Raw genomic sequence first — 26,063 nt, 5'->3', positions numbered from 1 at the left:
TGTCGGGGCAGCATGAGTATGAGCAATTTTTTTTTCCTGATGCCGCCCCCCACCAGGATGCCGCCCCGGGCAACCGCCTGTGTCGCCCGTATCAAAAACCACTACTGCTCATGCTGGGCAGCTTGCTGTGGGATGGCATCCCAGTGTTTGCCACAAGTCGCCAGAGCAGTTGTAATGGCCAATCTGGCACAAGCAGCACACCCGAGGCAATCTCATAAGTGTTCAATAGCACTGAGATCTGGACTGCAGGTCCGTTTTTCCATCCTCTCCACTCCACTTCAGGGTTCCGTGCTAAGACCACTTCTCTTTACATTACACATGCTTCCATTAGGCAGTATCATTAGAGAACATAGCATATGTTTTCATTGCTAGGTAGATGATACCCAGCTTTATCCATGAAGACAGACACCACACACACCAATTAGCTAGACTATAGGAATGTATTTAAAACATAAAGACCTGGATGACCTGGATTCAGATAAAACTGAGGTTATTGTGCTCTGCCCTAAAAATTTTTGAAACATGGTTTCTAACCAGATACTTACTCTGAATGGCATTACCTTGGCCTCCAGTAACAGTGTAAAGAATCATTTTTAAATGAATCTTTTTTGACCACAGTATGTTCTTCAGTGTGCATATTAAACAAATATGTTGGACTGTTTTCTTTTGATTGCACAATATGTCTAAAATTAGAAATATTTTGTATGAGAAAACTACTTCATGCATTTATTTCTTCCACGCTGGACAATAATTCATTATTGTCAGGTTGTCTTAAAAACTCCCCAAAAAGCCTTCAGTTGATCGAAAATGCTGCAGCAAAAGTAATAATATATAAATAAAACTGAATTGAAATGAATTCAACTGACCACTGTAGTAGGGACCATGCTTACAGTTGCTGCGTATCATGCACCAATCAGGTACCTAATTGTCAGCACCTAGTGTAACAGTATACAGTAGAATCAGCTGCTCGGCATTGGCAGAGAAGGTTTGGCAACTGCGCATTTTCCATTTTCATATGTGTTTTCCTTACAAATGTGGCACAATTTAGGGGGAAATAAACAGGCTTTCCAACAATATAAGAAGAAGGATGGTTACAACAAAGATAACTGACCAAACACCAGGGCTGGTCTAGCATACCAGGCATTTTCCCGGTGGGCCATCGCACTTTTGGGCCGATGTGCCAGCCTGAAGGGCAACCGTACAAGCACTGATAGCAGCTCATTGGTTCATTTTCATTACTGACAGTGGATTTCCCAATTAAATCTCTCAATATGACCGGCGCCTCCCCTACCTTCGCTGTTGTCTCACATTTCTTGCAGAAAAAGTTTAGTGTGGAAGAAGTGGCAAACAAAAAAAAAAAAATAGGCCCCCACAGTCACAGAAAGCTGCTGCTGCTAGCACCAAGCCATCCTGTTCTATCCTGGTATTAATGTAATAGGGCTGCAGAAAAGCAGATGCCAATACAGATCACTGGTGCATCTCAGGTCCAACATAGAGACAGGCAACAGTCCACACTCTTACAAGATCTAACACTTATTTGTCTTTCCTTAACATTTTTCTTCTTTTTTGTGAGAATTCATTTATCATTTTTCTTTTTGTTTTGTTTTTTTGCCTGTTCTATCCAGCACTGTTTCAATCAGCATTGTTGTCTGAAGGCCAAGAAAAAAGCCCATCAGATTGCTATAGTGGTCAATTTGACTGTCATAGTTTATTAGTTTATTAGTTATTTGAGATGTTCCGAGAGAGGTGGAGTCTAAGACCCCACGCTACACATAGACAAACAGGCACACACTCAAATACAAACAAACATACATTCCCACCCTCATTTCACATATACTCAGCAGCTGGTGTCAGCACAGCCCCTCCCAAGAACCCTCAATGTCTACATGTATTTAAAATTGAGAGCACCAGCACCAGAGGTGAGGCAAAATAAACAGACCGTCTTTTGGAAGCGGTTTAGTGTGCCCATCCCCAAGGCCCAATATGTATGCGTCATGAGAGTGGAAGTAATGTGAGCCTCTAAGTGGTGGAATAAAATTGAGGCGCAGGTGGCCTGGAGAGGAAAAAGGACGAATGCCTCCCCTGCACCTCAGTGACGCACCTATACCTCAAGGCCCTGCATGTGTGGTGGTGTGAAGGAGCGGGAGGAGAGATGCAATTGCGGATGGGGCGGAAAGGATTGGCAGTGGGGGCAAAGTACCCTATTCTTGGAGCCAGCTCCCCTGCTGACCCCCATGGGCAGAGGGCCTGGACCCATCCAGACCAGGGCCCACAGCAGCAGCACCACCAAGCCCCATAGAGCACAGGGCGGCCCACCTGTCCCCACCGCAGAGGACAAACAATGCCCCCTCTACATTCAGTCAACTCTCAGACTACATAAGACAATAGACACCAAGGTTAGGTTTATCCTCCACCTCTGCTAGATCCCTCCCAATTATAGAAGCAGCTTCTGCTTCAATCAATCAATCGATCAATTAAAACAGAATATTATGGATTTCAAAATCTTATTGGGTTTTCATATGTACCTATTTTCAATGATATCAACTTTAATAGCAGGAAATTAACTCTATACTATTCTTTTTTTCTATTGCCAAATTTTTCAAGTAAATTATATTTGACAACAACATAAAAAAAATCCTGGAAATTCTGTTTTTGGTGCTACCCCCCAATATTTGTAGTTGCCTACATTTGGCCACCCCTATGAAAAAATTCTGGAGGCACCCCTGCTAGTACCAACTGTGGAGAAGTGAAGAAGAGATGGAGAAGGTGAAATTAATGTGGTAAGAAAATAGATGGAGAAACATAATTATGAAGGGAGAGTATCACAGATTACCAACTTGTTTCAATCAATCAAACAAGATGAAATATATACATATATACATTACATATATTGCCGTCTGAACCAGAAATGCCAGGGCTTTTTTTGTCCCATTTCAGCTCTGCCAAACACAAATTTCCTTACATTTTATATATTTATTATGGGGGTCTTGAGGCAATTGTTGTGATTTTGCGGTATATGAATGAATAAACTTTAATATGTATACACAAACTCTTGTAGTAAAATGACAATTGGAGAATTTCTATGTGGGTGATGAGTAAATTTAAAGTAGTGATTAGCAAATAATATGAAAATCTGCAGTATTAGTATTTGATAATGACAAGAAATTTCTATTCTACTTATCCACTGAAAAATTCACTTGTCCCTAACAGGTAAACAAGCTTCAGTATTAAGCCCTGTAGTGTTCTGTTAGTATTATTGTAACCTAACAGCAATTTGGAGTCTTCCACTGGACTGTAAATTAGGGCAGGCTGGGGAGCAGTTAAATAATGTAGTGATATCCAGATGCTGTAACAAATTATATTGTATAAACAAAAAAGGATTAGCAGACCTTTGTATGCATATGACGTGGTAGTAAATACATTAGAGCCTGCAATGTCTGCAAGTGACTAGCAGGTGTATATACAGCTTTAGGCATAAAGTTGTTGATTTACCGATATAGCAGTGGGTTACGGTGCATGTGATCACTCACTGAACTTCAGAGAGTGTGAACAAAAAACATTTAGGTTGTAGACCGCATTGTTTCAAAGAACCTTTTTGTACAATAAATTTTTAAATTGGATATTTAAAATGGAGTGGTCCCACCAATGGTTACTTGAATTTTTGACACCATCATGTCAACATGCCAATGCCCAGAGGAAATGTAGTACTGCAGTGAAACAGTACAAATCACAAATAAATTGTTGTCTACTTGTTATTCTTTTTAAAATTTTATTTTAATTTTGCGTTATTATATTTTCCTTGTTGACAGATTGTTGTTGTGAGAAACAGTGCTTTACTTCCTGTTCTGTTCCGCAGGGATGCCAGTTTGGTTTTTCATGAAGATTGCCCCAATCAGAAATGAGCAGGACAAAGTTGTCCTGTTTCTCTGCACTTTCAGTGACATCACTGCCTTCAAGCAACCGATTGAGGATGAATCTTCTAAAGGTGGGTTGGTTCCAAAGTGTGGGTAATCTTGACAGAGACAAAAGACAAACACAGAAAAGGCTGAAGGAACAGAATAGGAGCACACAGCTGGATTAACCTAAGGATATAAAAAACAGAAACTCAAAACTATAGACTTGAAATAACAATATCAAAGGAAATTTTACCAGGTGTAGGGAAAAAATAAACATAGACATATAAACATTAGGAAATGGCTGACAGCTCAATTCCAACAATACATAATCCTCTTTCAAATAAATAAAACTCTAGAAAGAACCAAAAACCCCAAAACTCATAACATAGACAGCCCCAACAGCAAGTGTGCCAGAAGTGTAAAAGGGTCAAAAAGCTATTATCCTATAAGGATCACCTTAGCCTTCATTCGCATCCACTCAAAGTCATCCACTGAGCATAAATATTTACTATATTGAAGAAGAAAGATGTGTAAAAGTATTGTGAGCTTACTTGGGAAAAGTGACGAGACAGAAATCTCAAATATGAACAGGAATTCATAAATACTGATTTATCACCCTGTTTCAGAAAATCATTTCTTTTGTTGACATTTGGGCATTTATTGAAGAGGAACAATGCACAGAACTCTATAAGCCTCAGCCTTAGGTAAGGTAAATAAATAAAAAAAATGGCAGTGGTGCCACTATCGAAACTTTGGGGCATTACTGGAGATTGACAATTCATCTCTTCTTCCACAACATCGCAGGATAGAATACTGTCCTTACTCAATAGTACACTTTAGCTAACTTTCAGAAGGGTTGATTCTGTTAATCTGGACATAGTATTTTCAGTGTTTTCTTACTTATCCAAGCGACTTCTTCGGTTTTAGCTGAATGCAAGTTTCCCCAACCTTATAGAGAGTACATTTGTATGATTACTGAAACTAGCACCACTGACGAACGATGGGCTGTGAGGTCAGTTTCTTGATTATTAATATGCACATTGTCATGATTATTAATCAACAACCACTGATCATGACATGCCGTGAGTACCATTCACAGAGAGTTGGGGAATGGCTGCAATCTCAGCATTGCAATATAGTAAAAGTCCTCAATTCAGAGATAGTCTTTCCCCACTTCACGTAAATGGCCTCCTTGACTCCTTGCTCAAACTACTGTTCCTCCCTGTCCAGGATGCGTATATCCTCATCTTGGAGTATACATGCATATGTATAAAATTCCCCTCTCCCCCCTGTGGATGGTCTTTATCCTTCAAGCTCAGGTCCTCTGCAAGAGGCCTGGGAGCTTTAGGGTGCTGCACAGTGTCTTTGCTGTTCTTAGGACTGAGCTGCTCTGGACAGATCTCGGATGTTGTTCCTGGGATCTGCTGGAGCCACTCACCTAACGTGGGAGTCACTGCACCGAGTGCTCCGATTACCACTGGGACCACTGTTACATTCACCCTCCACATCTTCCTGATGTTGCTGTCATTCGGTTTCGCTACATCTATCACAGGGGTCAGCATGCGGCTCTTTAGTCGTTATAGTGCGGCTCCTCGTGGTTTGGGAAAATAAATTAGAAGTATTTAGCTGAAGTGTATTTTATTTATGTTAGTTATTTTTTTTAACTTGTAGTTCTGTGATTTTGAAATATAATTTTGAAATATAAATTATATTTTATTATTTTTTCATCGCTCAAAATAAGCGTCACACTCGCGGAAGCCGGTATACCCGCCGAAACGCCGTGCATTTATCGAGACTTTCAACCCCAGGTAGGCCAATTATGGATCTTCGGATCCACATTATGTCAGCAGCTATTCTCCACCGTGAACTATGTTAAAAACAAACACCGCTCACGCCTCACAGATGGCAGCTTACAGTCCTGCGTAAAGATGAAAGCCCCGATTGGCAGACGCTGTGCGCAGAGGTTCAGGAGCAGAAGTTCCATTGTAAACATATCACGGCAGACCCGACGATGTTTGCATGAACACGCTTTTCAGCATCTCTTTATTGACCACTTTTCACACACGGTTGCTGTACGCATACAGCCGGCTGTAGCTTTTCAGCTCACAGCCCGACACACACCAACACAACAGCATAGATAGCACAGACGTTAAGGCGGCGAGGCGTGATTGTGGGTGCCGCTCAGGTGCGTCCGTCTCCCCTGCAGACCACGCCCCGCCACACACATTAACCAGGTAAAATACATATTTAGGCAGAATTTTGCAAATATCTATTTTTCATCTTTTAGCAGCATAGTGCTTTTTTTCCAATTATTTTTTAAAAGTCAGGTCAAGGCTCCAAAAACCCAAAGGCGATATAAAGGTGGCGGCTCACAACAGTTTTTGTTTGCTACATGGATCATTTTAGTTCAGCTGGGTGTCTTTCCTTTTGTTAAATTTCTTTAAGAGTTCAAAATGTGTTAATTACATAAATAAAATGTAATTTTCTCTGTAGCACTTCATGGATTTCATAAGTAACACACCTTAGTTGTTCACACAAAGCATAAAGGTAAAAAACAGTATATACAGTGTTATCTTCATTTTAGATCTCAAAAAGTATTTGCGGCTCCCAGTGTTTTCTTTTACGTGGAAACCAGGTCCAAATGGCTCTTTGGGTCTTAAAGGTTGCTGACCCCCCTAATCTATCACTACGGCCATTTTCCTCTGCTTCTCCACTGCTACTATGTCTGTTTGGTTAGCCATCACCATTTTGTCTGTCTGTATCTGGAAGTCCCCAGGATCTTAGCTAGGTCATTCTCAACCACCCATTTTGACCTCGGGACTTCCAAGCCATATTCGGCACAGATGTTTCTATATACTATGCCGGCCACTTGGTTATAGCGTTCCATGTATGGCCCTGCCTGCTAGCATCTTGCACCCTGCTGTTATGTGCTAGATTGTCTAAGGGATATCTTTAAACAGCCTGCCCGGTGTGATAGACCTCAGCCTCTATGGATCTTGTGCTCAGAACTGGTTTCTGTGGTGCCATGATTAGTGCCTCTGTGTTACCTGTCAGTCCAGCTTTGTCCAGCCACTGGTAGGATTTATGGATGTCAGCCACTTCCTCTATCTGCTGGTGGCACATACCTTGAAGGCACCTGTCCTTCCATGATGGTTCCTCCTCTTTCTTGGGTTTCTGCTGCCTGAGGTATTCACTGAGCATGCAGTTGTTCGTGGCCATTTTTCTGATGTACTCATGAATGTTTGTTGTCTCATCCTGAACTGTGGTACTGACACTCAGTACTCCCCGGCCTCCTTTCTTCCACTTAGTGTACAGTCTCAGGGTGCTGGACTTGGGGTGAAACTCTCTATGCATGGTCAGGAGCTTCCTTGTCTTGATGTCAGTGTCTTCTACCTCCTTTGACCAGCTTATTATTGCAGAAGGGTATCTGATCACAAGCAGGTCGTAGTTGTTGATAGCCCGAATGCGGTTCTCCCATTCAGTTGACACCTCAGGACTTCCCTGACCCTCTGCAGGTACTTGTTGGGTTCAGCTTTTCTAGCAGCCTCTTCATGGTTCCCATTTGCCTGTGGGATTCCCAGGTACTTGTAGCTGGTAAGAAAACTGAAGGGGATCCTGATGTGGCCTGACAATAGGTCAGAGCTGGTCAAGGATAAGTCTTTCCAGTGTCTTCATGACATGGGAAGTTAGTGCCACAGGTCTGAAATCCTGGGGGCCACTGGGACCCCAGTGTGTCTCATTCCCTGTGCGTCTTTGGCACAGGAATGAGGCATGATGTCTTCCACAGCAGTGGGACCCTCTGCATACTCAGACTCATCATGAACAGTTTATGAAGGACTCCATAAAGCTGGGTCTTGAAGACACAGGGACTCACCCCATCTGGTCCAGCAGATTTGCTTGAGTGGAGTCTTCTCATTTGTCTCTGAACCCGGGCATGAGTGAAAGTGATAGGTGGGGGAGGGGTGTCAGAACTATTACAAGAGGCAATGGTGCCATGTGGCAAGAGAGCGAGAAAAAGTGGTGTAGCTGTGTATTACACGCTGACTAGAGGCAAGTCAGAAGGGTGGTGATCATTCATTGCAGTGATGAATCTGTTGAAAAACACATACAGCTCATTAGCTCTGTCCTTACCGCCCCCAGCTCCTCTGCTGTTGAATGGCCCGAATCCAGTGATTGTCTTCCTGCTACTCCACACCTTTCTCATGCTGTTCTGCTGGAGTTTCCAAACCAGCTTTCTCTTGTAATTGTCTTTAGCCTCTCTGATCTTGCCCTTCAATAACAAATGAACCATTCTGACCATTCATATACCTTGTACCTTCCTAGGGAAAGTCTCACCTCAGGTGATGTTACTATAATTTGGGTCATACCACTATGGTTTGCTGTCATGGAAAGCTATCCGTCTTTAACATTAAATGGTTGGAATATTTAAAATTGTTTAAAAAAGGAAAGAACCAAACCAACAAAACTAGCCTACTATGGCTAACTGGGTTAACCATTAGTTGTTTCAAAATCCAGCAGTGTTTTAGTCATTCATCATGTTTAATGTTAAGATAAGTTTTCAGTGTCTTGATGCTGTTGTGTTATCTCCTTGACAGGGTGGGGTAAATTTGCTCGTTTGACTCGTGCACTAACCAGCAGTCGAGGAGTTCTTCAGCAGCTTGCCCCAGCTGTCCATAAAGGAGAGAATGTTCATAAACATTCACGCCTGGCAGAGGTAACACCATTTCCCCTACAGTAAGGTCTTTTTTCTCCCTAATGAAAAAACAAACAAACAAAAAAACACTGGGAATGTGTACTGCAAGGGTTGAGGAGGTGATTATGAGAATGTGTGCCAGGCACAGTAGCAGGAGGGCGGGCCACACAAAGGACACACATTAATACAGAAAAACAGACAGTGAACCCAGGAGTAAAAAGAGTTGTAGAAACATCTTTTTTCATACATCAGCCATGTATAGAAGATAGAAGATTATGAGCTCATTTTGTCAGTTTGCTGAAAAAATTATCTGAATTAAATTTGTAATGGTCACCATGCCAAAAATAGAGATAAATACATCTAAATAACAAGAAGAATTGTGCTAAGCTAAAAGGTTTGTTGCCCCAAAATAAGTTTTTAAAAATACTTTATCATGTTTGTTGAACTTCTACTAAGTCAGGCACTTCTGGATAATTGCTGAATGTTATGTCTTACTTACTATAGGACAGAAAATACTGTAAGATAGCTCAAATGTGCTGTTTAGCAAAGTATTTCAGTCTCAGTTTTAGGTAAAAACAAGTTGTACTATACTGCATCTCTTGTTCACATTATGGTAATATATTCTTTCTGCTTTTAAGCCCAGCCTAACTCTTTTATGTATGTGTGTGTGTGTGTGTGTGTGTGTGTGTGTGTGCGTGCGTGTGTGTTTTGCAGGTTCTCCAGCTGGGTTCAGATATCTTGCCTCAGTACAAACAGGAAACCCCAAAGACACCACCACACATCATTCTCCACTACTGCCTTTTCAAGACCACGTGGGACTGGGTTATCCTCATCCTGACATTCTACACTGCTATCATGGTGCCCTACAATGTCTCGTTTAAGACCAAGCAGAACAATGTCACCTGGCTGGTGGTGGACAGCATTGTGGATGTCATCTTCCTCGTGGACATTGTCCTCAATTTCCACACTACGTTTGTTGGTCCAGCTGGAGAGGTTATCTCTGATCCCAAACTAATTCGCATGAACTATGTCAAAACCTGGTTTGTCATCGACCTCTTGTCCTGCTTGCCTTATGATGTTATCAACGCTTTTGAGAATGTGGATGAGGTTTGTGGGGATTTTTATTATAATTTATTTAAGATGAATGCTATGTTTTTACATCCTCTTTGTTCAGTCATGAGGTTGCAGTCATGATTGAACACTCTGTGTTCCTGTCACAGACCAGAGTCATCATTTAAAACTAATCAGTGTGTAGTACCTAAGATGAGCAGACTTAATAAGCTGTTCAGTGCAACTGAGTCTCTTGGAATTTGGGGATATTTTAGGGACATATGCTGATGATGTTTTAAATTGAAAATAACTACTGTGTTTAATTATCAATGAATCTATTATTCAGCTCCATTCAAATCCAAAGGCATTTGGTTGATTAAGACTTTCCATAATCATAACAGTATTAAATGATTATAAGTGATTTGTAACCTTTAGCAATTCAAATCATATTTGTTGAGAAGTCAGATATAATGAGCTCTTGTTATGCAAATCTTTGAAACCCAAAAAATATAATTGGCTGATTTATGTCATGTTTGGGTTTGACCAGCAAATAGAACTCTTTAGAATTTGAATATTTTTTGGGTTAAGACTGGAAGTATTTAGCCTAGTCTAATTTTTGATTGCAGGAGAAACTGGAGTTTCTAGAGAAGACACGAGAAAGCACAGTGTATACAAAGCAAGATGTAATGTATTATCTTTATAACAAGTTTCCTATGTTATGCACAGGCCCTTAAACTTCAGCTTGTAGAATCAAAGCTCAAACATAGAGGTGGAAGTGTGATGATTTGGGTGTCCCTTGACTAAAAGAGATATGACAGAATTTTGCTGAGAAAACGCCTATGGGAGCAGCTATATTTTGACTTTTCGTAGAACAGAGTGCCGGCTTCCAACTCATATTCTTCTATTTGTGTTTTCTTTCAGCATTAATGTGAGAGTGCAGCTACAATGGATTTTTCATCTCAGAGACTCACTTTATTTTTTACTTCATGTGTTTTTAAGTCTTTGCAAACTGGCCTGAATTTTAATTTACTCAAGCAGTTTGCTACGAACCCAATTCTACAGAGGACTTGGGCTTATTTAATGCATAGTAACTTCTCAACAGAAAATATACATATAAAATGTGACAGTTATAAACTTCCAGTTTAACATAGGCTTACACACAGCTAACAAGTTGGTTACTCTTTTGAGACCTGCATATATGTGTCTTTCAGAAAGACATCAATTTTAAATACTATAGTTTAAATAATCTTTGGTAATGAGGAACTAGTTTCTGTAATGCATCAAATTTCTGTGTGTCTATTTTTGATTTTTTGATAGCCAACTCTTCCTACACAGTCAGGAGTTGCGCATCCGAACTTGGCACATAAGTCCATTATAGGCCCTTGAAGACTCTGAAGACCATGTCACATATTATCTTGTCATTGTCTTTCATAAACTGTTCATGATGAGTCTGAGTATGCAGAGGGTCCCACTGCTGTGGAAGACATCATGCCTCATTCCTGTCATTACGTTGTTGACAGTTGACAGGCAAGCAGGCTAACAGTTCCAAGGAATTCCCATCCTTACTTCTTATTCCCTTAGGTGGATTGGGCATGCAACCTTTTTCCTGCTCAGAACCATGGCCCCTATATTGGAGGAGTTAATTCTAATTCTTCACACGACATTATAGAGGCATGTCAACCAAGGCAGCCCTACATCATCCAGGGCCATCTGGAAGTCAGGGCCTATTTCATCCACCCCAGGGGCCCTGCCACCAAGGAGTTAACAGCCTCAGTGACTTCGACCCCACTGATAGGGAAGTCATCCCTGTCATTCCCAAACTTACCGTCTGAAATTTTAGTTCCGCACATCAAATAATTTTCAAGATAATTTAGTTAAATCTGTGTATATTTGTCATTTTCAAAACCTGGATCACTTGAATCTCAAATCATCAGTTTTTTTTTTAATATTTACTGCTCCACCATCTCTGAATTTTTATGGTCTAAAGTTTAAATATACAGATATTTGGGTTAAAATATACTAAATGGCAAAAAAATGCATATATACAGTACCAGTCAAAAGTTTGGACACACCTTCTCATTTAACGTTTTTTCTTTATTTTTACTACTTTCTACATTGTAGATACAAACTGAAGACATCAAATATATGAAGCAAGATGTATGAATTATGTAGCAAAGAAAAAGTTGATAGGAAACTCTAAATATGTCTCAGATTTTAGATTCCTCAAAGTATCTTGATGCATTCTGGACGTAGCGCAGGGGTAGGCAACCTTTCTGATGATGAGTGCCGTCTAAAATTTCCTCAGAAACCAATGTGCCATATGATTGCATTAGCAATACATTTAATAACGCTCTATATTAACAGTTACACACTGTATAGAACAACTTTATACAATTATATTTGTTCGCAGATGTTGGCAGCTATCAGCAAATAGTTATCGGCTATTTTGAAACAAAAAAAGACACTTTTTATCCATAACAAGAACTCCATAACAGCAAATGAACTGTACAACAGAAAATGCAAATGCTATTTATGGTCTCCTCACAACAATGATAACAAAAATAAACTGCGCAAATATGGCATGTTTGTTAATACAGAGATACACATGTTAATCTGATCTCTGGTCTCCCACTCAGAGACACAGGTCTCCGAGTGTCCAGCATTCAGACGGCTACCTGAGGACACTCATGTGAGAGAAAATCTGCTCACACAGATATGCAGAGCCAAATACTGTCAATAAGGCCTCTGCAATGTTCTGAAGACAGTTAAGCTTGTCAGGTAGTGATGTCCAGCAGGTGAAAATGCAGCTCCATGAACATGCACAGCTGTGGATTCCAGCTGCATTTGGAGTTCTGCAAACTTTGACCCCCACAGAGTCGAGCTTTTCAGTTCAATCAGCTGCATTTCGATGTCGCGTTAACTGGCATTAACTCAGCCAGTTAATGCAAGACAAATCCAGCTGCTCATTAAAGCTTTCTGGTTCGATCAGTCTCGAGTCTACGGATGTATCCGTGTATTTCCGTGGTGCTGATGCTGCGCTGTGCAGAAGCTCCTGAAGCGTTTGAAGTGTCAGAATTTGGAAATTTCAACATCGCTTGAAAAAACTGCCAGCTAGCATTGTCCCTCTCACCAGTAGGTTAAGTTATTTTTAGCCAATTACAAGTTGAATCTGGTAGTTGGGGTTGTCAGCTTAGACCACCATTAAGAAGCGGCACAACTAATGTGTCTATGCGTGCACCGCTGGCCCTGCCATTTATTTTTTAATGCTTTTTAATGTTTCAGATTACTTCACTGCGTGTCGTAAAAATAAATCCCTGGGCAGCTTAAAAACTTTAATTTAATCAAACTGAAATGTTGCTGAACTCTGATGGATGTGTCTTTTAATCTTGTCAACAAGATTGTGGTAACAAAATCAACCTGATGAAGATCTACTTTGAAAAATACATACTCATGAGACAAAATAAAAACAGACTGCTCAAAGTAAGAGCAAAGCCCTCACAGCTGGTAGTACAAAACACCGTGACAACATGTGTATTAGATGCCCTCACTCCAAAAGCATATCTATATATATATCTATCTATCTATCTATCTATCTATCTATCTATCTATCTATCTATCTATATATATATATATATATATATATATATATATATATATATATATATATATATATATATATATATATATATATATATATATAAAGTTCCCCACTCGCCCACTGTGGGCGGTTAATCCTTCAAGCTCGGGTCCTCTACCAGAGGCCTGGGAGCTTGAGGGTCCTGCGCAGTATCTTAGTTGTTCCTAGGACTGCGCTCTTCTGGACAGAGATCTCCGATGTTGTTCCCGGGATTTGCTGGAGCCACTCGCCTAGCTTGGGAGTCACTGCACCTAGTGCTCCGATTACCACTGGGACCACCGTCACCTTCACCCTCCACATCTTCTCGAGCTCTTCTCTGAGCCCTTGGTATTTCTCGAGCTTCTCGTGTTCCTTCTTCCTGATGTTGCTGTCATTCGGAACCACTACATCGATCACTACGGCCGTCTTCTTCTGTTTGTCTACCACCACTATGTCCGGTTGGTTAGCCACCACCATTTTGTCCGTCTGTATCTGGAAGTCCCACAGGATTTTAGCTTGGTCATTCTTCATCACCCTTGGGAGCATCTCCCATTTTGACCTTGGGACTTCCAGGTTATACTCGGCACAGATGTTCCTGCACACTATGCCGGCCACTTGGTTATGGTGTTCCATGTATGCCTTGCCTGCTAGCATCTTGCACCCTGCTGTTATGTGCTGGATTGTCTCAGGGGCATCTTTACACAGCCTGCACCTGGGGTCTTGCCTGGTGTGATAGACCTCAGCCTCTATGGATCTTGTGCTCAGTGCTTGTTCCTGTGCTGCCATGATTAGTGCCTCCGTGCAGTCTTTCAGTCCAGCTTTGTCCAGCCACTGGTAGGATTTCTGGGTATCAGCCACCTCCGCTATCTGCCGGTGGTACATACCGTGCAGGGGCCTGTCCTTCCATGATGGGTCCTCGCCCTCCTCCTCTTTCTTGGGTTTCTGCTGCCTGAGGTATTCACTGAGCATGCTGTCAGTTGGGGCCATCTTCGTGATGTATTCGTGGATGTTCCTTGTCTCATCCTGGACCATGGTGCTGACACTCACCAGTCCCCCGGCCTCCTTCCTTGCACAGTGTTATATTTTTAGGGCCACCGTGATTTGCAACATTAAACTAATATTAAATTGGGCTAATATTTTTTTTCATGGGGCCCCAAATCCCTGATGGCACCCCTGAGTACTCTTCCCCATTCCACACTCTCTAAGATTATTTTAAGCAGCCTGGTCAAAAGGTCCACTGCCTGCTCTTCTACACATGTCCATACCTCCATAGGCATGTCATCTGGACTGACTGTCTTTATCTTTTTGTGGCTATTTCACCAACATCTTTACCCCTCCATTCATCTTGACCTTTAGCAGACCTGGCTGGATTTTTACAGTGTCACATGAGCTCCTCGATTGTTTCTATTTTGTAATCTTACTGATTGCAAAATACTTTAACAGTGCTGTTGCTTATGAATTAGCACAATTTGTGCAGCTAATATTTTTTTATTAGGAGCTGCAGTGTTCAGTACATCAACATAACAACAAGTTGACTTGTTTTTTCATTTAGTCTTTTACCTTATTGGGTAGTATAACTGATTTCATTTTAATCTAAACAATTTTGACAATAAAAAGAATAGAATCAACATTTTACACTGTAATGGATTTGTTGGTGAAATTAAACACTGACTTATCATTTTTGTTTTGGCCAGCCTATTACAGAATGAAGTATCACAGACTGAAGAAAAAGAAAGAAAATCCATCCATCCATCCATCCATCCATCCATTTTCTTCAGCTAATCCAGGGCCAGGTTGCAGGGCCAGCCTAAGCAGAGAAGCCCTGGACTCCCTCTCCTGGGCACCTCCTCTAGCTTGTCAAAGGATTTCCTAGGCCAGCCAAGAAAAATAATCTCTCCAGTGTTTGCTGGGTCTGCCCCATAGCCTCATTCCATGCCCAGAACACCTCACCCAGGAGGCGCCCAGGAGGCATTCTTGTCAGATGCCTGAACTTCCTCACTGGCTCCTTTGCTACTCTGAGCCCCACCCGAATGGCTGAACTCCTCACCCTATCTCTTAGGGAGAGGCCAGGTAAACCTTGAGAGAAAGTTCATTTCCACCACTTGTATCCGCGATCTCATTCTTTCTGTCAATCTCCTGCTTACTTCTCCCATCACTCATGAACAAGACCCTGAGATACTTAAACTCCTCAACTTGGGGCAGGAACTCATCCCTGCACTTAAGTCGACACTCCACCCTTTTCTGACTGAGGGCCATGGCCTCAGATTTGGAGGTGCTGATTCTCATTGCCGCTGCTTCACACTCGGAGCTGCTGGCTGTCACTTGATGAAACCAATAGAACCACATCATCTGCAAAAAGTAGAGATCAGATTCTTAGACCACCCAAGTAGAAGCCTTCCCCCACTTGGCTGCGCCTAGAAATTCTGTCCATAAAAATTCTGAACAGAAAAGGGCAGCCCTGGTGGAGTCCAACACCCAATGAGTCCAACTTATTGCTGGCTATGCAGACCAAGCTCTTTTAGCAGTTGTATAAGGATCGAATGGCCCATAGCAATGGGCCAGACACCCCATACTCCCGAAGCACCTCCCACAGGACAGTCTGAGGGGTACGGTCAAATGCCTTCTCCAAGTCCTTAAAATACATGTAGACTTGTTGGGCAAACTCCCAGGCGTCCTCAAGTAACCTCAAGAAGGTAAAGAGCTGGTCTAGTGTTCCATGACTGGGACAAGAACCACATTGTTCCTCCTGTATCCGTGGTTGGACTAACGGACGGACTCTCCTTTCCAGCACCTTGGCATAGACTTTCCCAGGGAGGCTAAGGAGTGTGATCCCCCTATAGTTGGAGCACACCTTCCGGTCTCCCTTATTTGAAGATGGGAACCACACCCCTGGTTTGCCAATCCAGAGGTACCACCCCTGATCTCCACGCAAGATTGTAGAGGCATGAAAGAAAAACAAATTCAACTAAACTAAAATAAATGTGATTCAACAATGGGATTCAATACTGTTGCCATCATGGTCTGTGTCAGACCATATCATCACAATTGGTTTGGTGTCATGTACTGAAATTATAGATTAGAATTAGATTAGAATGTTGGATTAACAGTCTTACAAAATAAAAATAACAAAAAATAAAGCAAACATGGCAGTTCAGCTTCTTATTAACATGCATTGTCATCAATAAATAATTATTTCTATGATAACCAGAAAACAGAACTTATCATTTAACTATCATTTTAATGAATTATGTCAAGGATATGGGGGGAAACAAACAAACAAATGATTTGTTGGTATTCCTAGAAACGAGGGGGGAAAAAAGTTGGTGAATAAAGAGATCTATTGATCCGTTCTCTTCCACTTATCCTTATTAGGGTCGCAAGGTGGCTGTAACCTATCTCAGCTACCATAGCGAGGTACACCCTGAACAGGTCACCAACCTGATGCAGGACTAACACAAGCTTGCAATAAATTTTGCAAAGCTATTTGTGATGGCAAGAGGATAAACTCTTCCAATGTCGGTGGCCTAAAAACTTTTTAAACTGTAATTTGGACTGTACAAGAAATATAAAATAATCTTATAATAAAATAAAACACCTCAAACTGCCCAAACTAATGTCATGCCAAGGAAGAAGCCTCAAAACTTTATACATAGCAATTATATAAGTTAAGCAAGTTCTTTCTGCACACAAATGTTTATATCATACAACAACAGTGGGAACATGTCTGTCTGAAATATGTTATTGGTATCAAATTCAAAATGTGCTTATATTAAAAATGAAACTGCTGACACTCCAGATAACAGACTGTGATTTTCTTTATATCCTTTCCTATGTTTGAATTTCATTAAGCAGTGGCTTATAGGATTCACAGAAAATGATATGCATAAACTGATCTGATCCAGCAAGACCACTCCTCAAGTCAGCAAAGCAATTATATGACAAATTGCGATGTCTGGATTGTTATAATATACATTTGATCCATGAAATTAGATTAAATAAAACACCTGTGGGTGACAGCAGTTTATAATAATTTGAAAACAAATCAAAGAAAAAAAATGAAGGAAGAGCAACAAAACAGCTTGTAATGAAGTGAATTTTCAGGTCAACCATTTCCAAAAAAAAAGCATCAATGAAAGTCTCCACTCAGTTTCCACTCAACACAAAGAGAGGCCCCAATATAAATATGTAACACTGAGTGGAATAACAGTTAAAAGTGTTTTATTACATGAGAAATTACAATAGAGATTGATGCAGGCTAAAAGATGCAATGGACAGCAAAAACAAAGACAAAGACATCAATATTTCACAGTTTGTTTTTATTGATAAAATCTGTTGCCTTTTGTTTGAAATCTGGTTCAAGTTTACACTCATTCAACAAGATCTTCACATAACAAGATACGTGACAGACATGTCACATACTGATTATATGATGATGTGATCCTGCATCATTATAGGTTACATGGCAAAAATAACAATAATAGCAAAGTTATTATAAGTACACAGTTTGTGTGAACTGATGCCAGCATGTTTGATGGAAAAGGCCCCTTAGATTCCCATGATGAGCTGAATGTTTGAAACAAGAAAAATCTTTCATAAAATTAATTGTTTCTGTACTCTTCTTTCACCTTTTTTTCTCTTTATTTGTCCCCCTCCCTCCTACGGTGTCATATTTTCTCTTATCTGTTTTATCTCTTCTTTCACTTGCAGGGAATCAGCAGCCTTTTTAGCTCTCTCAAAGTGGTACGTCTGCTGCGTTTGGGTCGAGTTGCCAGAAAGCTGGATCATTACATTGAGTATGGCGCTGCTGTGCTGGTTTTGCTGGTTTGTGTGTTTGGCCTGGCTGCCCACTGGCTGGCCTGTATCTGGTACAGCATCGGATACTATGAGGTGATTGATGAGAACACCAACACTGTGAGGATGGACAGCTGGTTGTACCTGTTAGGAGAGACAGTTGGGACGCCATACAGATTCAATGCCTCGAGCTCAGGCATCTGGGAGGGCGGGCCCGGTAAAGACTCAGCCTACATCACTTCGTTGTACTTTACCATGACCAGTCTGACCAGTATTGGCTTTGGAAACATAGCACCAAACACAGATGGAGAGAAGATCTTTGCTGTAGCCATGATGATGATTGGATGTGAGTCCTTGTCATTTCCTTTCAACTTATTTCTCTGTGCCAAATATGCAAAACATTTCTGCCTTCCAGTTGTTTTTTGAGTTTATCAAGGTACTTGGCAGGAAAATTGCTGAACTTACCAGTTTTCTGTGGATCTGACTCTTTCAGTGGCTTTTTTTTTCTTATGTTACACCAGACAGACTCCATGATGCTGAGACCAGGTCTCTTTCTATAGTCTCCAGATTATCTCTTGCACTCTCTTTGTACTGCTCGTAAATAATTTCTTCCTGTCAAAACAACTTATTTTAGTTCTTTATGACTCTGACTGGATTGTCAAACATCTCCCCATTGATATTAAGGCAGTTTCAACAATCTGTAAATTCTTAGTCTAGGCTTTGCCATGTTTAACCAACCAAATTTTACAGTATACAGCCTGGTAAATCCTGGAATATCTGTAGTTATACTGTACACCCGAAAAGTAAGGAGCTAAAGCATGCTCTTTAGGCTCTAGTCAGGTGCTACCAGAGATGCCTTTCACAACATACAGCCTTTGTTACCGTCATTGTTAATATAAGCAAAAGCTTCTCACAACACTGTCAAAATGAAACATCCAGAGAGAGAGGATATTATGATTCATAGCTCTGTCAGTCAACCTACACGTGAATAATATTTTAATGATCAAATATCCTGTCCTATTCTTATGTGTGTTTGGTTTATATTAATGTATATAAATGCAGGACTAGGTAAACTTAAACCACAGGACTGTGTGCAATGTCTGTGTTTTTAAGTTCAGGTTTAGTTTATAGAAAATTGTCCTGTTAGACCTCCAACTGTCTTTCGAAGCAAAATTAATGTAACATCCTGTGTTCTCCAACTTGAGTGTATTTAAATATATATAGAAAATATGTAAATTTAAATATAGAAAACTATTCATCTCCATCTAGTTTAGTGTACTAGAAATACCACTGACAATACCACTGTCTTTTTTTCTTGCGGAATTGCTGACCCCTCCCAGAAACTATTGTTAGGCTTCCATTGCATTTGCTCTTGGTATTCAGACTCTCCAGAAGATACTTTTCTTTTTCCCACCAACAATATCATAAAATGTTCTGTTCCCATTCCTACTCTGCAGAAGATAAATCTTTCTATTCTAATGTCTTTGTCTTTGCACTATAAATAACAGTCTATTTTATGTAACTGCTGAAAGTAAAGGCAAGCAGACAGTTTCATGTTTTCCAGAGCAGAGAGGACATCTGCACGTAAAAACTTTTCCTCACTGAGCTGAAGAATGAGGAGCTGTAGTGTTGACAATTTGTCTCCTTGATCGGAAGCTCCTGTCACCTTGTGTCATATCAGAATCTACAGTCTGTTAGCCTAGATCAGCTTCACACACCTAATGTTGCAGAAAAGGTAATCAAATGAAATAGGTGTCTAAACCTTCGCTTGTAAATTGAAAATAATGAAAATATCTGATTTGTGATGGCATTGTTAGGCAGCAATGAAATACCTCTGAAATTAGGCCCCAGAGTGTTTAATGAAAATCCATTTCTAACCCAGTTTTAGTTGCTGTTTCTGAGTGTGCAGCAATTTATGTGGCTGTGAGAGCTTGTCCCTTTGAAACTCTTGTAAAGACACTGTACTGAGACTATATTGAAGCTACCAAGCAGTCTGGTCTGGGTAGACCATTTGGTTTCCTATTAGAATTCACAAGGAACGAAAGGAATGAAAGCTGTAATTAGCACACCGTTCTTGTCCACAAAGTGGCTGAAAGCCTCTGGAGAATCAGTTTGGGTCATTAGGAATACAAGTGAGAGAGTTATAATGCTAACTGCAATATCAGGTTGGAATCTGCAGGAAAGACAAAAATAGATGGTTAATTTCCTTTCCAGAACATTCTACATCTGTGATATCTACATCAGAGATATTGGACTGAAATCTGTTCATCACTTCTGTGATAATACCAAGAGATTCATCATTTTATGTAGCCTAAGGAGCTTGGAAAGAACCTCATCATGAAATTTCTTGAGGACGTTTCATCTCTCAACCAAGAATCTTCTTTAGCTCTAAAACCAAATGGTGGTACAGAGTACAGTAGTTACAGAATAATAGTTTGCCATTTTTGCAGTGCACATTGAGGAGAATGGAAACCTTAACACTGAAGTTTACCCGAAGCCCACAGACACAGACCAGTACCTACTCTTTGACTCCCACTACCTCGTGGAACACAAATTTGCAGTAATAAGGACCCTGCAACACTGGGTAGAAAACGCTCCCTCTAAGCCAGAAGGGAAAGAAAAGGAACACACATCTAAAGAAAACTCTTAAACCCAACTGGGCCTTCATCAAATCAGCAAAAGTGCACAGGAGAGAAGGTCTGACACCAACTTTGGGCAAACAGAATGACAAACGGAACAACACTGTCATTCTTTGTTTATCAGGTTTATCAGAGAAACTCAAGAGAATTTTATTCACGCATGACATCCCAGTGTACTTCAGACCCAGCAACACCCTCAGACAAAAATTGGTTAATCCCAAGGAGAAAACTCCCAAACACAAGCTAAACAAAATAGCTGCATAGCATACAAACAAAATAGTGTATGCTATGCAGTGCGGTGAGGCTCGGACATCTACACTGGAGAAAAGAAACAGCCACTCAGTAAACCCATGGCACAACATAGAAGAGCCACTTCAACAAGACAAAATTAAGCTGTCTATCTGCATCTAAAGGATAAGAAGAAGAAGATAGATGGCTTAAAAGAGGAGTGCAAGAAGCCATCTACAGTGGTGTCAACAAGTGTTTGGTGAACAAGTGTTTGTCCCCTTCATGATTTCCCAAATTTGTTTTTGGTATATTTACCACACTTAAATGTTTGAGATCATCAAACAGATTTAAGTATTTCACAAAGATAACACAAGTAAACACAAAATTCAGTTTCTAAATGAAGATGTTATTATCAAAGGAGGGGGGTGGGATCAAACCTACATGGCCCAATGTGAAAAACACACATGCATTCCTACTGATAAATGTGTGTGCAAAAGTTTTGAGCCACCCCCATTTTATGTATTTTGCTAGAAAAATGGTAAATAGGTCCAGCAATTTCTTGAAACATGGAAAAGCATACATCAAAATACAGTATGTTTGACATAATCAAAAACGTTTCCTAATGAACTTGAAAGTCAATTCTAGATTTGTATCCTTTATTCTTTATTCCTTCATAGCCTTAACTTTCTTTCTCTCTTTTGCTTTCATGTAATTTTTTGAAATAATCTTTGGGAAAAAGGTAATTCCAAAGCTGTTCTTTGGTGGTTGAATGCCTTTACTTGTTTTCTGTCAAAATGATCCCTTCAATAATGTTGAAGCCTGAGCTCTGGGGAGTCACTGCGTGACCAATATCATTCCATTTTGTGTTTCTCTATCCAAATTTTACTGCACTGGCAGTGTGTTTCGGATCTTTGTCATATTGAAAAATTAAGCCACTGCATTTATAATCCCCAGCACCACTTGCTGAAATGCAGCCCCATCCATAACATCGCATTCACTATATTAGATTGGTGTAGACACTCGACCTTGTACATCTCTCCTGATGTCCTCTGTAAATATTAACAATGAACCAAAAATTTCTAATTTGTATTAATCACTCCATAACTTGTTGCCACTGCTTTTCAGTCCATCTTTTCTGTATTTTGACATAGCCTAGCTTTTTCTCCCTTTTTCAATTCTTTAAGAAATGTTTCTTGATAGTCACTTAGGTCTTTGTTGAATTTTTGTCGTTCAGATACTGCTCATTTGCTGCTTTAGGTCTGACTTTTGTTCTTTCATTTACAATTTGTGTAGTTTCCTCAAATTTATTGAGGACAAACTGTGCACCATGCAAAAATATGGCAAGTTTTCAACTAATAGTGTTCCTATCCAGGGGGGTCTCAGTGGATGTAGGTAGCTTATGTGACGGAACAAAATGTGCTCCTTTGGAAAACCAATGACACCCACCAGAAATGATGTTTTAATAGCGAAGTTGTTCAACTCACACCTGGGTGACCCAATGGAGGGCAGCTCCATGGGTAGATCGTGGTACATATTGGCGATTGGGTAGACCTGTGCCAGGGTCTGGTTCCTCTCTGAGAGTGAGACGGATGGTGCCTTCAATTTCCCTGCAGCAGCATTCTGCCATATGGATCAGCTCTCTGACACAGCTGCTCCCGCACCAGGATGTGATGTTCTGTGTTAGGATGCTCTCCACAGTGCCTGTATAGAAAGTCCTGAGGATCCCTGGAGAGACCCTGAACTTCCTCAGTTGTCGGAGATGATACAGGCACTGCCTAGCCTTTTTGGATTAGACCTGAATGTGGGCAGACCATGCCAGGTCTGAGGAGATCCACTTTATCCACGTAGGCCGCCCAACACCACTGTGCTATCAGCAAACTTCACAATGGTATTGGAGCCATGGGTGGCCACCAGAGATGGGCTACGCGTTACTGTAATCCGATTACTTTTTTCGAGTAACGAGTAAAGTAAGGGATTACTATTGCAGAAAAGGTAATTAGATTACTGTTACTTTCCCGTAATCACGCTGCGTTACTGCGTTACTAAAACCATGATTTTTTTGCGAGAGTGTCTCATGTCAATGATGTAAGCGAGTGCGACGTTCGTGGCAACAGCTGTGTGCAGATCAAAAATGGATAATATAACAAGTGCGGGAGAGAGTATGAGCGTGCAGCGTTTAAAGTGTGGAAGTACTGACCTTACTTTGAGTTTGATTCCGTAAAAAGTGACAAAAACATTAGCGTCCGCTGCTCACTGCGTGGGAAGAAAACTTATTTTTACAGCGAAAAAAACCCTAAACGTCTGAGCAAGCACCGACAGCACGCTGCCACAGCAATGTGTAATTCACAGAGAAACTGCCGTATCCTTCCACTGACCGCTGCGGCACACCTGCACCAGGGCAAACATCCGCCTGTCCCACTCCTGCTATACAGGTGAAAATAGAGCAACAGGACCGCTGAGTCTTTGATTTTATTTATTTTCTGCTGTGTTTTACTTGCATCTATTTGATAGAGTGAGTGTAAACACAAAAAACTATTTTATTTTATATGCTGGAATATGCAGAAAATAGGTTTAAATGTTAAACACATTTCTTCCAGTCAGAGAATGTTGCATATAATTTAATGTTTGCTTGATGCATAAAGTTAAAAGATTAAAACTAATAAAACAAGTTTAAAAAGAGACTTTTCCATTTGATTACATTTTATATGATGGATTATGCAGTAAAAGTAGAATTGGGCTAAAAGATCTATTGCTTTATTACCTATTTAGGGGATAAATCATGTTTTAAAAAGTAACTAAGTAACTAAGTAACTGATTACTTTTGAAAATAAGTAATCAGTAAAGTAATGGGATTACTTTTTTGGGAAGTAATCAGTAATTAGTTGATGATTACTTTTTTCAAGTAACTTGACCAACACTGGTGGCCACACAGTCTGAAGTATAGAGGGAGTAGAGCACTGGCGACAGTACACACCCCTGTGGTGCTCCCGTGCTGATGGTGATGCTGTTCGAGATGCACCTACCCACCCTCACCACCTGAGTTCTGCCAGTGAGGAAGTCCAACACCCTTGCACACAGACGACTGTCAAGTCCTAGATCCTTCAGCTTAGTGAACAGTCTACTGGGCACTATTGTGTTAAACGCTGAACTGTAATCAAAAAACAGCAATCTCACATAGTTACTCTTGTTTCTTGTCCACGTGGCTAAGGGTGGTGTGCAGGACATGGGCGATGGCATCCTCTGTGGATCTGTTGGGTCAGTAGGCGAACTGGAGAGGATTTGTGGTGTTTGGGATGGAGGAAGAGATAATGTTCTTGAACAGCGTCTCACACACCTCCGTAACCACTGAAGTCAGTGCAACTGGCCGGTAGTCATTCTGGCATGAGGGCTTGTTGTTCTTGGGCAAAGGGATGATTGTGGATCTCTTGAAGCATGCGGGGAACACAGACTTAGCCAGGGACTCATGGGAAAGTACCACACTTACATTTTTCAGCTTTAACATAAAGACGGTTTTCAAGGAAGCATTGTAAAACAGAGCCCACACAGAGATTTTACGACCTATGTGGGGATTGTGTTTCTCTAACTATGGGAAACCTAGGATGATAGAGCGTCTAGTAACCTGAATGTGGAAAAGGTGAGTGATTCAAGGGGGTTCAGAATCAGAATCGGAGAAACTTAGGGAAATTAAGTTGTCATAGCAGCATGTTTACAACAAACAACTTCCCTTCCCTTGCCCACACTTCCAATATTGGCCGTGTCATCAGAGAATTTCTGGAGGAGACAAGTGTCTGTGATGTACTTGAAGTCGGCCCTATAGATGGTGAAGAGGAAAGGGGACAGAACAGTTCCCCGGAGTGCTCCAATATTGCTGTTCAGACTCTCTGACACACAGCTCTGCAGTCTCACAAACTGTGGTCTGCCTGTCAGGTAGTTGCTGATCCACTGGACCAGTGGAGCCTCTACCTGCATGTCCTCCATAGCACTGGGACTTTCTGGAGGCACAGGCCTTCAGCACTGTGGGTCTAATGCTGTGCAGGTCCTGCTGCTTTCCCCTGTCTGAGCCTCTCCAGCTCTCTTCTCACCTGAGTAGGTGTGATATGCAGGTTGATCCATCTTCCCGGTGCGATGAGTAATCTGTGGGAATACTTGATTATTGAGTGCAGTTGCTGTGATGGGATAGTCAAGAGGAATGAGTGGAAGGCAAAGCTCACTGACGAAATTGAAGTCGATTAAGCTCTGCTCAGTGCCCAAATCTATGAGCGCATTCAATGAGTGAGACACACGGGGCAAGCTAATAGTCACAGGGAGCATTAGACAGGGCTTAGAGCTAACCGTGGATCCGCCTACCTGTATCCCCATACCTCGTACCTTTTCCTTTCTTCAGAAGTAACTGCCAAAGGAGCTGGACCGGAACGAGAAATGGGAAGGAAGAAAAAGGAAGAAAGATCACTAGGTTCAGTAGTTCCTCTCGACCAAATCCTCGAATGTGGCCAGCTCATCACGGGAAGGTGGTCCTGCATCTGATCATTCAGGGTATGATGGAAAACCCCACGGTGCAAAAATCAATAATAAATTCTGCTGCACTGCATTTCCCTGCCTGAGATTTAATTTCATTTAATCTCTTTGCCGCACTGCCCTCAAAAGCAAGATGAGAAAAGGTCTTTTTAAACTCACCCAGAATAGCATCATATGGACACGTGGAAACTGGACAGAACGTGAGAAAAACTCCAGCCTAAGCCAGTGCTCCTCCCCTGGTTCAGCACAGAACCAGCTCGGGGTGAGTTGCAGTTTGTCATTCCCAAATGTTGGGTAAGATCTCATCCTGCTTACCCCCAATAGATTTACATTGTTCAGTTAGATGTTGTAGAACCTGTTCATATTGTCCTAATTACACACCTTGCTTGGAAATTGCAGAGCGAACCGGGTCTGTTGGGTCCATGGCTTGACCAGTCTGTACTGTCACAGGGCGGCCCAGAGGCCTGCACAACTAAAAGGACCTAAAAGCAGGCTCAGTAAGCTCAGCGATCAAATCACACGTGTTTTATTCAGTGAGAAGAACTCCAAGTGAGAAGACACCCAAATCCACAATAACCCAACAAGATCTATCACAAATATTTACACGACTGTACATAAGAATTGTGGTGAGGAAA

The 26,063-nt window shown here is 41.1% G+C and overlaps 1 protein-coding gene across 2 annotated transcripts in view; it reads left to right on the top strand.

The window, feature by feature from the left end:
* Window positions 1-26,063, top strand: part of LOC146386218 (voltage-gated delayed rectifier potassium channel KCNH1-like) — an 81,657-nt gene that overhangs the window by 6,798 nt on the left and 48,796 nt on the right. For both annotated transcript variants that reach the window (XM_084932303.1, XM_084932302.1), the window contains exons 4-7: window positions 3,857-3,985; window positions 8,492-8,610; window positions 9,304-9,696; window positions 17,963-18,392. In XM_084932303.1, the coding sequence (XP_084788429.1) occupies window positions 3,857-3,985; window positions 8,492-8,610; window positions 9,304-9,696; window positions 17,963-18,392 (1,071 nt within the window). The remainder of the gene's footprint in view (window positions 1-3,856; window positions 3,986-8,491; window positions 8,611-9,303; window positions 9,697-17,962; window positions 18,393-26,063) is intronic.

The sequence above is a fragment of the Perissodus microlepis genome, chromosome 6 (assembly GCF_051167445.1).
Source record: "Perissodus microlepis isolate ML-2025 ecotype Zambia chromosome 6, ASM5116744v1, whole genome shotgun sequence".
NCBI classification, from domain to species: domain Eukaryota; kingdom Metazoa; phylum Chordata; class Actinopteri; order Cichliformes; family Cichlidae; genus Perissodus; species Perissodus microlepis.
Note: the sequence above shows the minus strand (reverse complement) of the source record. Positions and strands in the feature narration are given on the sequence as shown.